General features: G+C 38.6%; 1 protein-coding gene across 1 annotated transcript in view; it reads left to right on the top strand.

Annotated features, from left to right (window-relative positions):
• The first annotated feature begins 2,953 nt into the window (after nt 1-2,953).
• Nucleotides 2,954-14,165, top strand: part of DNAH5 (dynein axonemal heavy chain 5) — a 120,115-nt gene continuing 108,903 nt past the window's right edge. The window contains exons 1-4 of the mRNA XM_086897974.1: nt 2,954-3,068; nt 7,806-7,940; nt 9,754-9,838; nt 13,790-13,953. Of these exons, the coding sequence (XP_086754100.1) occupies nt 3,012-3,068; nt 7,806-7,940; nt 9,754-9,838; nt 13,790-13,953 (441 nt within the window). The 5' untranslated portion in view covers nt 2,954-3,011. The remainder of the gene's footprint in view (nt 3,069-7,805; nt 7,941-9,753; nt 9,839-13,789; nt 13,954-14,165) is intronic.

Here is a 14,165-nt window from a genome sequence, read left to right as displayed (position 1 = left end):
ACTATTGTTTTTAAGTACACTGACAGCACAAGAAAATGTAGGTCCACTGCTCAAGGGAATGGGGGACTAAGACCAAAGAACATGGGAAGGCTGAAGTTTTCACTGACTTTTAAAATCAGTTTTCATGAGCTGGCTTTGCCCTCAGGCCCTTTTAGATCTTCAATCCTCCTTGCATAGTGGGATTATCCGTGGTATCCAAAGATAGTGTTAGGGAGCACTTAAGCCAATTGGTTGTACAGAAGTCCATGGGAGCAGATAAGATACGCCTGAGGGTTCTGAGAATGGAAACCAACGTAATTTTGAGGCCCATCTCTCTTCAAAAGGCCATGATGATCTGGGGAAGTTCCTCATAACTGGAAAAAGACAAATATTACACCTGTCACAGAATCAATTGTGATGGAAAAGACCTTTGAGATCATCAAGTCCAACTTATGACTGAACACCACCGTGTTGACTAGATCGTGACACTAAGTGTCATGCCCAGTCTTTCTTATGTCTGTCCCTCCAGGGACAGTGACTCCATCACCTCCATGGGCAGCCCCTTCCAATGTCTAGTCACCCTTTCTGTGAAGAAGTTCTTCCTAATGACCAACTTAAACCTCCCTGGTGCAGCTTAAGACTATGTTCTCTTCAATGACGAGAAAAGGGAGGATCCTGGGAATGACACACCAATCAGCTGCACCTGGTAATGTTGTGAGGAAAACTGTTCTGGAAGCCATTTCATGCCACGTGGAGCACCAAGAAGCTGACTGAGTGGCCATCAGAGATTTGCCAGTGTCAGATTCTTCATGATCAGCCTGATTCCTGTCTGTGGTGAGAAGGATGGCTCTGTAGACAAACGGGAAGCAGCGGTGGTGGATACTGAGAGAACTTTGCTCGTTTAGCCACAGGAGGAAAAGGCTAAGGGAAGACCTTATTGCAGCCTATAATTGTCTAATGAGAGAACAGAGCTGAACTCTTCATTAATGCTTCATTAAGATGTGTGGCAATAAGAGCCAACATACACAAACTGGAACGTGGCCGATTTCAACTAGATGGGAGCAGTCTTTATACTGGATGGTCAAGTTATGTTTGGCGTAGTTATATAGCCTCAGAGGTTGCAGAATTTCCATTCCAAGAGATATTCAATCTGCAAACATCTCTCAACAGCCCGCTCTAATTGGACCTGCTCTAAGCAAAAGACTGGTTTAGATGACTTTTGGAGATTTTAAGAAATTTTCATAATTTTGTGATTCTGTAAGTTATTTTCTATGACTTTATAGCATTTTAGGAAAAAAAGATACATGATTTCTAGCTGTTTTTTCAGGAGATTTAAATAAAGGGGTTTTTTTCTTTTTTTTTTTTTTAAATTTTATTGTTGCATGGCAAAGTTAAGCCTTTTGGGCTGAGCTTTTACTTTAGGAATCATACACCACGCAAAGAATTATAGAATCATAAAATGGTTTTGGTTGGCAGGAACCTCAAAGATCAGCTGGTTGCAACCCCTCTGCCATGGGCAGGGACATTTTCCACTAGACCAAATTGTTCAGAGCCCTATCCAGCCAGCCTTGAACACATCCAGGACTGGAGCATCCACAACTTCCCTGGTTAACCTGTGCCAGTGCCTCACCAGCCTCACAGTGAAGAGCCAGCTGTCCTCCAGCTTAAGGCTGGAGGCCTTGTCCTATTGCTACTATGCCCTTGTGAAAACTCCCTCCAGCCTTCTTTCAGGCCCCCTTTAGGAAATGGTCTCCCCAGTGCCTGCTCTTGTCCAGGCAGAACAGCTCTGACCCTCCCAGCCTGTCTTCACAAGAGAGCTGCTCCAGTCCTGTGATCAGCTCAGTGCCTCTCCTCTGAACTCCTTCCAACAGAATGTAAATAATTAATTCCTCAGTGGTTTGAATATATCCACAGGAATTAACTTTTTATGTAATATTTAATAGCATGTTTAATTTTAAATGATAACTCTGTAAAGGGTTCAGAGAAATCTATGGATGTTTACTTTTACCCTAAGTGCAATTTTTCAGTCTTTCTCTTTCAAATATATATGCACAACTAGATTTGACTACAGTAGGTGGTAGAAAATGAAGATAATGCAGGGGAAATGGTTTTTACTCATGATTTTTGTCAATGCTAAGGTTGTCAAGTGCTTTTAGACATTACTCACATTGATATGAGTGGAAGCAGAAATATTTAGGGACATTTTAAGCCAGAAATAGCTGTGAAATGTCTGTTTTCTTGTTACTAATACTGGATAATTAGATTGTTTTTCTTGGTATTTTCCAGAGGACATATGCAGTCACTGAAGTGGAAACAAATTAAGGCTCTTTTAGGAAGAAAAAAAACCTAACATTTCTTGCTGAAAAGAAAATTCTGTATTAAACAACCATTGTACAAATGAAAAATAAGTGTGACTGAACATACTTGTATAAAAAACATGAATAGAAAACTCAGTAATTTACAAGTCTGTAGGTAAAAGATATTTGAAAGTTGCTTGACTGTTGCTGTATATTTAAATAGTCACCTGTGACAAGGAAACAAAGATACCTGTTGACACAAGGATTGCTTCAGAAGGCTAAACACAAACCAGAGAAGCACTTAGAAAATTGACTTCTGCAAATAGTTATGGTGCCCTTGAGCAGGATGAATTGTATCCAGCCGTGTTTGTATGTAAACAGTATCACCGCAACAACCCGTGGTTGGTAGCAGTAGCTTTCAAGGCCTGATCTATAGGCAGTAAATTCTGGTGGCTAGAGACCTCCTGTTCCTGTGATAGTGCAATTTAATTTTCCAGCAATTTGTATGCACGCTAGCACTGAATTTTAAATACAGAGATAAGGTTAATAGGTGCTGGGTTTTTTTAGGTCCTTACTCTATTTTCCAGAGTTATTTTGGCATTCCTACCAAAAGGAAAGAAACAAGTGCAAACAAGAGGCTGGTGGGGAGTACAAAATGATGAATGTAGAAGCTTTCCTCATGGGTTAGGGCTTGTTCCTGAAAAACAGTGCTTGATCCTTATATTGAATAGTACAATGTTTAGAGCTGGAAGAAAGCAACTTTGGAAACAGAGCATTGGCAGAGTGATTAAGGTAAGGAAAACTGAATTTTGAACTAGGTTTAATAAATATATTATTTGAATAAAAAAGTGTGTATTGGTGGAGAGAGCATAGAAAAAAAATGTATGTTTTAAAATAGGTATAAGTGAATGATGTTAGCTGCACAATTTGCTTTGAAAGGCAAATTTGCACTGGGAGGTGTTTATGCATTTGGCTAGTGGTACTTGCATCTTGCCCAGGTTGCTACAATGGTCTGGTAATGGTATAATTTCACAAATGCTATATTACTACACTAAAGAGTTTGATGTTAGGTGTGGCAACAAAACAGGGGTTGCCTCTGCCATGAAGGAAAATAGAAATGTAGCTTCACTTTCCCCATACTTCTAGGATGGGAATAGAATTTTGAAGGCAATACTTAGCATTGAGAAACTACAGTAGAATATAGAAGTCATTAAGATACTTGGACTTATTTTAAAAGCTGGTTATTTAAGCAAACTGTTCCTGAGTTAATGCAATGTGATAACACATGTGCAGAGCTTGGATTTGTAAGATTTAAGAGTTAGCTAAGGGAACTGTCTTAATTCTTTAGGGTTTGTATTTTTTTTGGAATGAGGAAGTAAAAACATTGAAACTTGAAAACTCAGTGTGCTTGAAAATGTGTAAAATGGTTTGCAGTTTACTTTTGAAGGGAAATTCATGAGCAAGGCTTATGTAATATGAAACATCTTAGCAACCTAAAGGAGAGACAAAGGAATTCCATGCTGGTTAAATAATTTTGGATAAGGCAGTAAATTAACAAAATTAAAAAAAAGTAAATTAACAAGAAAACATTCTTACTTTTTGACACTTTCACTATTGAACTTCTCTGTAAAGTCTTTCTCATCCATAAGACTTTGACTTCAGCATGTTTAAATTCAGTGATGCACAATGTTCTGACAAAAAAAATGCGTCATTTGCTGGATAAAGTGTTCAGAACAAGTTTTATCTTGTGTACTTGTATGCTAAACAACATTCTTGCTAACTCTGTTCAGGGTGTCTGTATCAGCAGCTCAGTCTGTAATGGAGAAGCAGCAATAGTCCATAGCTGGTTTCTGCGCCTGTCGTTTCAAAAGAAGAGCTCGAGGAATCTCTGACTTGTGCTCTTTTAGTACATGCTGCTTGTATATATATATACTTTTGTAGAAGCTAGGAAGCTTTTAAAAATTTTTAATTTAATCTCCAATTATTTCTTCAGACTGATGGTGAGATGTTTATGGGTTTAAGTATATGAAAAATAGGTTTAGGAATCTCTCCCTTTTCTTGCTTCAGGAGAAGATGTCTACTGAAATTAGTTTCCTGTGCCAAATTATTGGTATTTAGGTATTAGAAATTTTAAGGGTTTATGTAACATAAAGCAAGCTATGAGTTATAGCTGGACTAATCAGCAGAAAAGGACCTTTCATTTAATTAGTTTAGCTTTGGACCTTCATCTGTTGTGGTCATCTGTGTCATATGACCTTTCTTACCTTCATAACCAAGAGTGGTAAAATAAACCCAAAACTAAACTCGGCCATGTTACCGGGGGTGTTCTTTACATGAAAAACTGAGCTGAAGCAGTACCATAAAAAACTTGAAAAACCCTTCCAGATATCTAAGTGAGACTGTTTATCTCTTATAAATACTGCATCCTCCTACATCATGGGACATTAGGAAGAGGCTTTGATGTATGACCTTGATCAGAGTTTCTGCTGATACTTTTCAGGATTTGCATGTGGGTATTACTGCATGTAACAGCAATTTCTGTCTTACCTGCATAAACGATAGTGTGTGTGTTTCAGAATCCTTCCATCTTCAAATCTTAGTATTTCAGTGTTCTATGAAATTCTGAATTACACAGAGCTGCCTATTCTTAGCTAAATTTTTTGTAGAGATTCTGTTTAGGCCTATGTTCTTCTGTAGTAAATACTGCAGAATATAAAAGTACAAAAACTCTTAGGCCATGACTACAATGCTGGTTTGAAGTGGGATGTGAGGGTAGCTAAAGTGGAAAGGGAAGAATGAGAGGTAGGAACCTCAGCATTTTCTTGTGATTAATTCTGTGATATTCCTAATTCTAAGTAAGTAAGAACTGTCTTAAAACTGTCTTAAAAATTCATTATTTTAGTAGTATTCAAATGGAAGCTCCAAAGCTAGACTGGAAGACAGTTTTCAGTGTAGCCCCTAAGTGACTTGCTATTGAAAGCACTGAAGTTAGGTGTCCTTTTCTGGGTACAACCTAATCCTAAAAGTGAGGCAGAAGTATTTTCTAATGACTGCAACAATTAATGTGTGAATTTGTGATTGAGCAACTCATTTCCTCCCCAGCTTCATTTGGGGAGGAAGTTTTTAGAAATGACAACTCATCAAAATATAGAAGCATGATAGCTTGAATTATATTAAGCGTTCTTGAACTGCATTGCAGCAACTATCAAGAAAAAATGTGTGGAACTTGCATTAGTAATAGAAGCATCCAACATATCAATGCAAATGTCTTCCAGTGATGATGTGTCGAAGTCTTAATCTTCATAAAACTATAGCTTTACTGTCGCAGTGGGGTTCTGAGACCTCTGTTTCCCAGCTCAGCCGGGTCGAGCATGGCAGAACAGATCGGGACAGGCATGATGGAGTGCCCAAAGATAGATTTTAATGTTCACTGGGACTGCATGGTCCAAGGGGCTGCTTCCAAAGACCCGGGGGCCTGGAACACTTCACAGTGTAAAGGGGTATCCGAGGGCAGGGGTCCAATCACAAACACAGACCAGGGGCATGACCTGTCATGAAATGACTCCATCAGCATCCTCCAAGCACCCCACCTCCCAAGGCTTCAGGTTTATTCCCTCCATCTCTCCTGGTCAAAGGTATTATCCATCCCAGCTAATTCAGTTCCCACACTTTATCAGTTAATAGTTTCCTGTTTCTCTAGGTATAGTTCATTAAGTAATTTAATGACTTTTAAAGTTTTGTGATATCTTAATGACTATTCTTGGTACTGGACTTAGACATCAAATATTGCCCAGTGCTGTATGAACAGCCATGCACAACAACTTGTATTTGTTATAGGGCTTGAGACACACCAATTAATAAAAAAGTTTTAAAAACCAGAAACAAACATCAGGGCATGATTTCTCAGTTTGAGAAGAAAATGTTCATGATTTCAGTCTACATAAATAACAACTTGCAGAAGAAATGGAGACTATGAACATGACAAGAGCATCTGTATAGGTGGAGCTGGTGACTTAAAAACCAGTGTAAGATGTAGTCATGTATCTCCAATGTATCTGGAGCTTTATGTTAGAAACAGAAGCAGAGTACTAAAGTAGTCTCTCTGTAGTTTAGGTAAAACAAAAGGCTTCTTTCTGTATTAAATAGAAACTAATTTGTAGAGTATTGGTTGCATTTTTATATTTTTTTATATTTTTTTTTTTGTTAAATATGCCCTATCATACCATATCATGAACATAGATGTGTTCAAGTTACTGGAACAATAGTTTTGAAGATTTTTTTTTGTTATCCTCTTGCGTGAATGAAGCTGATTCAGACAAAATATTTGCTTTTTGCATGTCTAAGAAAAAGGAAAATTTCTACTCATGTTTAAAAACATAGGAAAAGCCAATCCTGTAATGACATTTCACTTTCAGGAAACTGGAGACCATGTTAGGGTATGAGAGAGGTAAAATAGCATAAAGTACATGTATGAATTAATCTGCTACTGTGTTCTTCAGACATACCTGTGTAAAGAATAGGGTTTGTATGTTTGTCTTTCACATGGGAAAATATTTCAAATGCATTCAGCATTTATGAAGGCATGGTAATAGCTACAAGTTTACCAGGTATTTGAAAATTCCTTCAGAAAGTAGGAAAGATATTTACATAAGGGTATAAAGTATATTATGCAGGTCCTTTTGGCTCTGCAAAAACTTGTGGATAAATCACTTATGCATACTTTATAAAGTTACTAGTTTTCTCCTACGCACCGAGGAAATAAGAATTGAATTTACCACCAATGAAACATAATTCTAAATTTCTTTTGAAAATGAGATTATATTGAATCTTGTAACCCACAAGTACAATAATACCAGTAACTATTCCAGAAGGCTATTTTGTCTGTAATGTAATGAGGTGTGTTACATATGGGATTTCAATTTAATTAGAAGAGTAGGCTTACTGCTTGAAGAATGGTATAATAGCTATAGTTAAGCACATTTGTAAACACTTGTGTACCTTGAGGCTTGTGGTTTGTTTTACTTCTCATTATATTAAAGAGATAATGTATAAAACCCTAGCTTCCTCCAGCAGCATCTGTCTTTATTAGAGAACGCTTACAATATCTTCCATGAATAACAAAGATCAGTCAGAATCCCGTCTTGACTTGATGGTCATACGTGATTAGAATGAAAAGCTGAGATGAAGGACTTAGGGTACTGAAGGTAACTTGCAGAATAATGGAGCTGTACATATAAAATACCTTTCTTTTTCCCCCCACAAAGCCTTTCAACAAATTAGCTTTCTGTACAATGTTATTTATGATAGAAATGTTGTGATAAATCTGAAAATAGAACACCAGAAACAAACTGTAAAATTATAACGAAGTCTGCTTCTAAAATTTTTATTTGAGCACCATAAAAACATAAATGACAAGTGTGGAAGAACGTAATAGCCTTTACTTTTAAAAATAAATTTTAAAGCTTTCTTTATTTTTGTCTTTAAATTAGATTGTGAATTTTTCATTGTCCACTTTGTATTTTATAACAGCAAAAGCTCAAGGAAGAGAGGGAGGCTAAACGTGCTCATCTGGACGGCAGGCATGATTACTTACTGGATATTGTTGCCTCTTGTGTGAATTTGGACAAAGCAGAAGTAGAAGATGCTATTCTTGATGGTAGCCAGGTAATCTGATGAATTTGAAAGTGAAGCTCATAGCATACTTTGGAACTAATATTACCAATAAATTCTTGGTGAGATAGTTTTCAAGCTTCACCCTTGAGATTACTCAAGTCTTCCCCTCGAAAAATATTTTTCAGCATTTTTAATTAACTTGAACAAAAGTGTTCTTAATTCCAGGACCTATTGTAATGATATTGATTTTTAAATTATTAGAATTTCCCTTTTCCAGTGGTTATAAATAATATGCTAAAACCTGTGACTATATTTCGTAGTGAAACTACAGTGCGAAGTCTTCCAGTCCTTGAGTACGTAGCGCACAGAGATTCAAGAGTCCTGTCCACAGCAGGTTGCATGTTGTTGTTTCTGTCAGGCTGCCAGCAACGTTTGTGAGACTACATTGCAATCTAGTTTAGCAAATTAAAATACTTAGAAACTACTTGACAAAATAGAATGGCCTATGTGATCTGACTGTGACTACATGAGGGCTAATACAAATTCATATATTGAGACATTGAAAAATTTCACTGTTTAAAAAAACCTAGGTAGACAGAAGTAGACCTTTTACTTCCTGACACTAAAGTAAACATGGCCACGTTTGGGTTTTTATGGTTTGTTTTCTCTTGTATTCCTTTTCCATCTGCATACCTTCAATTTATGCATTCCCATTTCAGGGAATAATATTGTTGAGAAACTGAAGAAAGTCCAGTGAAAGACCAGTAAGAAAGAGAAGGACACAGGGCACATGAAGTATGAGAGGAGGGAGAAGAAGAGGTTGAGTGGCAGTCAAATAGTAGCCTGCAGCTACTTGAAGAGTGGTTGCAAAGATGACAGAGCTGAATTATTCTCAGTGGGTATAGATGATAACTCCAAAGATAAAACCACATCTTGCAAAATGGCCACCAAGGGACCCTTCTTCACCAGGAGGGTAATGCATCATGGGAATAGGTTACTTCAAGTCAGTTGTGGAACTTCTGTCCTTGGCGTTTGTGAGACAGCCTAGGAAAAGCTCAAGATGATCTAACCTGCTGTTGGTGACACAGGAAATTGGCCTCAGGACCTCCCAGAGGTCCCAATATTTCTGTGACTTCATGAGATAACAAATCTACAGTGCAGAACACTGTCATGCACATTAAAAAGCAGAATTTGTTTCAGCCTTTGTGCATGCTATCTCTAAATGGGTTTTCTGGTGAACTATACTGCCTGAGAATAGATGTCAGATCAGGAAAATGTTGGCAGTCTCTATACTGGAAAAGAGAAAAGTGTAATAGTTGTTTTGACCTTATCTTGGAGGGCTCCAAGCCAAGATTTTCTGGAATAGTAGTTCGTTATCTTGGTGTAACTGAGGCTTGTTATTAATGGAAGAGGGATAATTGTGGCTTTCTTCAGGCTTCTGGTGATCTTTTAGCCTTTTTTCCTGCACTAGAAAGCACAAATGGTACCACCTAATGTTTCTGAAGATGAACTTGAAGGAGCCTTTTCTGCTAAAGATAGCTATGTAGTTAGGGACTACATAGAAGAGTGACTCAGATCTAGAAAAATAATGGATGACGCCAGGCTTTCAAGTGCTGAGAGATGGAACAGCATATCAGCATAAGGCAACTCAGTTTCTTCCTCAGACTGTATTGCCTGTACCTGAGGTTTTTGGACTGCACTACCAATACATGCTTCAGTGATGCTTGATGGCAGCCTTGAATTGATGAAGAACTGTGAAATTGTCCTGGTGCTTATAAATAAGTATATAAGCAAAGGCTTCCTCTGTTGCTGTGATATGAATCAAATCATTGACATATTATGATCTCAACATGATTTCAAACAGATAGAACGCATTAACAGATTCCTCACTCCTGGAGGTCTTCGTCATCTGATGTTCTACTATCAAGATGTGGAGGTAATGGATACAGGTAAAGCAACTTATATTTTCCTGCAACATGTTATTGCATTTTAATACTGCATATTTTATTAACATATTGCATGTTATGTTGTGCTGAGCAAATGTGCAAGGAGAAAGAAAATAGTCAAATTGTTATAAACCTTCAAGCAAGTCAGGTTTGGTCATACCAAGGCATTGATCATGAAATGAGGATTGATGAAATTACTGAAGCTTATTAGTGCACTTCTACATATTGCTACTATGAAGCAGCAAAGTATTTCCTTGTGAACTCAGCATTTCTTGCCTTTGGGAACTAGTTTTTGATAATTAAAAAGTGAGGTTCACACAAGGTAAGCAGTGACAGATGCTCTTGCTCCTCCCCTTCAATCACACCACCTGTTAGCCCTAGAAGCCATCCACATTTCTTGGCGCGTGACCATCTGTCTAGGTGGTTAGATGGTGGTTATCTAGGCTGTTACATGACAAAGGCCTTCATGAGGCCCACGTTATGAGTAGTAGGGGTGTTACCCCATAAGTCCCTTCTGCACATACTTCTTTATCAAGTGCCCCCCTGTTCCACACTTCTGGGGGAAACCTCCTTCTCCCTTACCCTGGAGGTAGCTGAAGACCCCTGTGACAAGGACATCCTCCTTTTGCCCATGGCTTCTCTCTCCGTGCCTCCAGTGCTACTGCTGTTGGGACTAGCCAGGTGCTCTGTGACCTCTCAGAGCCTGTGACTGGTTGGGAGTTCACCCTACTTGGTTGCCCTGGATGTACATGAACAGCCCTGTAAACATATGTATATATAGCTGTATAAATGTGTTTATACATAGGTAAATATATACCTAGATGAATGTACAAATATGGATTTATATTTTGTGCATTTTCAGTATATATGTATGTATGTGTTTTCTTCAGTGTAACTATCTGTGTATATATCTGAAAGGGATGAAAAGACTATTTAATATGATATAAGCAAGTTTAATACAAAAAGTTTCAATGCACATAGAAATACATCAAATGAAAACACAAACCCAACCACTAATTTAGAAATCTGATGAGCAAGTTTTAACATGCTTGAGATGAAGTGGTGAAAGTATGATAAAGAGAGTGTGAGGCAAGGGTCAAAGCCTAGGAATCTAATGAGAGTTGCCCATGCCCACCCGCAAACCAGTCAGATCACACTACAGTATGGTATGATTTTGGTAACCTTTTGGGGTGTGGTGCTAAATGTAAGCAATATGGAAAGCAGTAGGAAAAAACCACACAAGTGTAACCCAAATGAATTCACAGCAAGGTGTGCACTGTAAGCAAAACTAGAAAATCAAACACAGGAAGAAAAAAAGAAAAACAAAAGAAAAAAAAAAAAAAAAAAGTAGTGATGGAGAAGACAGTGGGGGTTAAGCGAGTGGGCTGGAGACTAGCTTTGCCCACAGCTGTAAGTGTAGTACTATCAGACAGTAAAACTTCCACTATACATTTTTCTTTGTAGGTGGAGCAGAGTTTGTAAAATAATTATCTGTGTTGATTGTTCAGGGCTGTGGTTCACAGGCTGTCAAAGCAAAAATCTCAGTTGTTGTGGTGGCTACCAATTGGTAAAACTAAGTGAATTTTTGTGGCACTACATAAACCCTATTGGCAAGGGCACTTACTGTGGCCACCTCATACACAAGCTGATTTTCTGACCTCGATATGAACCAACCAACACTTCTGTGAGGGCAGAAGATGATCCCATGAGGGGAGCGTACAAGAAATATTGTGTCTCTGCAGAGCAGGAGACTGTATCTGTGAGTTCAAGAAGATCTACTTCAGAGTCTTAAGCTGGCATTTAAAAGTTTGATTTCTGTCAGTGTTTTGAACTGGCACTATTCACTATTAATGTGAATTTTAAAAACTTCTAGCACCCTTTTCAGTAAGAGTACGTATTTTCTAAAGAGACTGCAGGTTATACTACCTACTTCACCTCCATAGATTGTGGGAAAACTCAACTTTTCCTGGTCTTGTCTCTGTAATAACTCGTGGCACTTTGACCATGGCCAGATTCTAGGCACCCACGAAAGCTGCTCACTCGCCCTCCCCTGCTACAGCTGGACAGAGGAGAGAAAATTTGCTGAAGGTTTCATGAATTGGACATAAGGACTGGAAGAAACACTCCAAGGAAAAAACAGGCTTGACTTATTAAGTGAATTTATTACTAGCTGAATCAGAGCAGGATAATGAAAAGTAAAATAAGCCTTTAAAACCAGCTTTTCTTCCCCCAGCCCCTCCCTGCTTCCCACTGACAGTGCAGGGAGACAGGTTCTGGTCATTTCATCACCTGGGGTTTTCTTTCATTGCTCAGGGAGAGGAGTCCTTCCCCCGTGAGACCACGGGGTCCCTCCCACAGGAGACAGTTCTCCATTAAATTCTCCAGTGTGGTTCCAATCCCACGAGCAGCAGTCCTACCAAAACTGCTGCAACATGAGTCCCTCCCATGGGCACACAATCTTCCCAAAACTGCTGAAGTGTGGGTCACTCTTCCACAGGTGCAGTCCCCCAAGAACAGGATGCTCCAGCCTGGAAGCAAGGGACCCCTCTCTCCACTGGGTTTCCCATGGGACCACAGCCTCCTCCAGGCATTCACCCACTCCAGGATGGGCACCACCCCATGTTCTCACCTCCTCCTTCACTCTGGCTAGATATAAATCAAAAGTTTGTTTTGATTTTCCTCTCAAATATGTTATCTCAAAGGCATTACCAGCATCTCTAATTGGCCAAGCCTTGGCCAGCAGCATGTCCATCAAGGATTGGCTCTGCTGGACATGCTGGAAGCTTCCAGCAGCTTTTCACAGAAGCCACCTTCTGTGGCCCCCCTCACTACCAAGAACCGTGCAAAACCAAGTCATTACTGCAATACAAAGATAGTGCAAGTTTATTAGCATGCAATAAATCATGTTTTATGCATTACACCATCTACAGAGTCAGGTGATTTGCTGGTGACAGAGTCCTTATTGTACTTCTGAGGTATATGAAAAGGAGACTTCTTCAGAGCTGTGGTGAAAAAGGGGAGAGGGAAAGATGATGTGAACAGGAGGGTGGGGAGGGAACTTATGGTGACCACCTGATCCAAAATAAGGATCCCTGGGGCCGATGGTCATGTACCTGACAGAAGAAAATGTGCAGAGGTGTCTATCATTTTTTGGATTTTGTTCTTTAACTACTGGTATCAACAATTTACTTTTTCATCTTATTGTTGTAGTGCCTCACTGAGATGTGTAGGCATGCAATTTTACTCTGAGGTAATACGGAAAAGATAGTAACAAAGACGTATTGTGACCAAAAACATATGAAAATATTTTACCCACAAAGACTCTGCTTCTTCTTACTGACCCTTTACAAGTGTTGCCAGTAGCCTGAACATGGGAGCAGTATATTCGTGTTGGGGGAAGAAGAAAGGACAAGGAAGCCCCTTATACCTTCCTTATTGGTGTTTGTTTGTTTATTTTCTTACCCCACAAAGAATCTGCTGTGGCCTCTTTCTCCTTGTTTTCAGAAGCACCCTATCTTTTTTTTTTTTTTTTCTTATGTTTACATGTTTTTAGGGAAGGACAGTTGATAACAGCTCCTCTAAGGTAAAATACATAACTACATTTTCTGATTTTTCTTTAATTTTCCTTTTTCAAGCAAGAGGGCATTATCTTCAACTGCATGATAGAGCCTATAAAGGACTTTGAGTCTGAGCCATTATTTAGAAGGAATAGAAAAACAAGTAAATGAATAGAAATGAAAGTCTTTTGATACAAGAATGGCAAAACTAGATGAGATATTTCTTACTGTGCCATGAGGACTCTGAATCCTGCATTCTTTCTGTGGATAGTTCCATAACGTGCCTCCAGGAGACCGGGATGAGTGGCACAAATAATGACTGATCTGTTTGTGTAGAAAGATTTTGCTTGAATAAATAATCGATGGATCTTAATTGTTTCTTTGTTTGAATCTGTAGAGTACTTTGGTCTTCCAGGAATAGGAACAAACTCTCATTTGACTAAGAAGAAGAAACTTAAAATATTTGTGACAGAGGGAAAAGAAATTGCTTTAACTGGTGTATGCATTTTCTTCATTAGATCTAATTTTTCTAAACCCATCACAACTGAGAATATCTATCAAGTAAGTCAGAGACTGCTCATCTCTGTACATAATCTTGTTTCAAATTCTTGTTTAAAATTTTTACCAGGGGGTATTTGCTCTCAGCATATAATTTGACAGCTCTTGATATGGAGGAATGAGTAAAAGGACACAGATGCATTGAATGAAACAGAATAAAAAGAGAAGGGAATGGAAGTACAGATACTACCTTGTGGCAGCAACTTGATGTATAT

This window comes from Cyanistes caeruleus, chromosome 1, assembly GCF_971803275.1.
Source record: "Cyanistes caeruleus chromosome 1, bCyaCae1.hap1.1, whole genome shotgun sequence".
In the NCBI taxonomy this organism is placed as follows: domain Eukaryota; kingdom Metazoa; phylum Chordata; class Aves; order Passeriformes; family Paridae; genus Cyanistes; species Cyanistes caeruleus.
The sequence above is the reverse complement of the archived record's forward strand: the minus strand, read 5'-3'. Positions and strand labels throughout refer to the sequence as shown.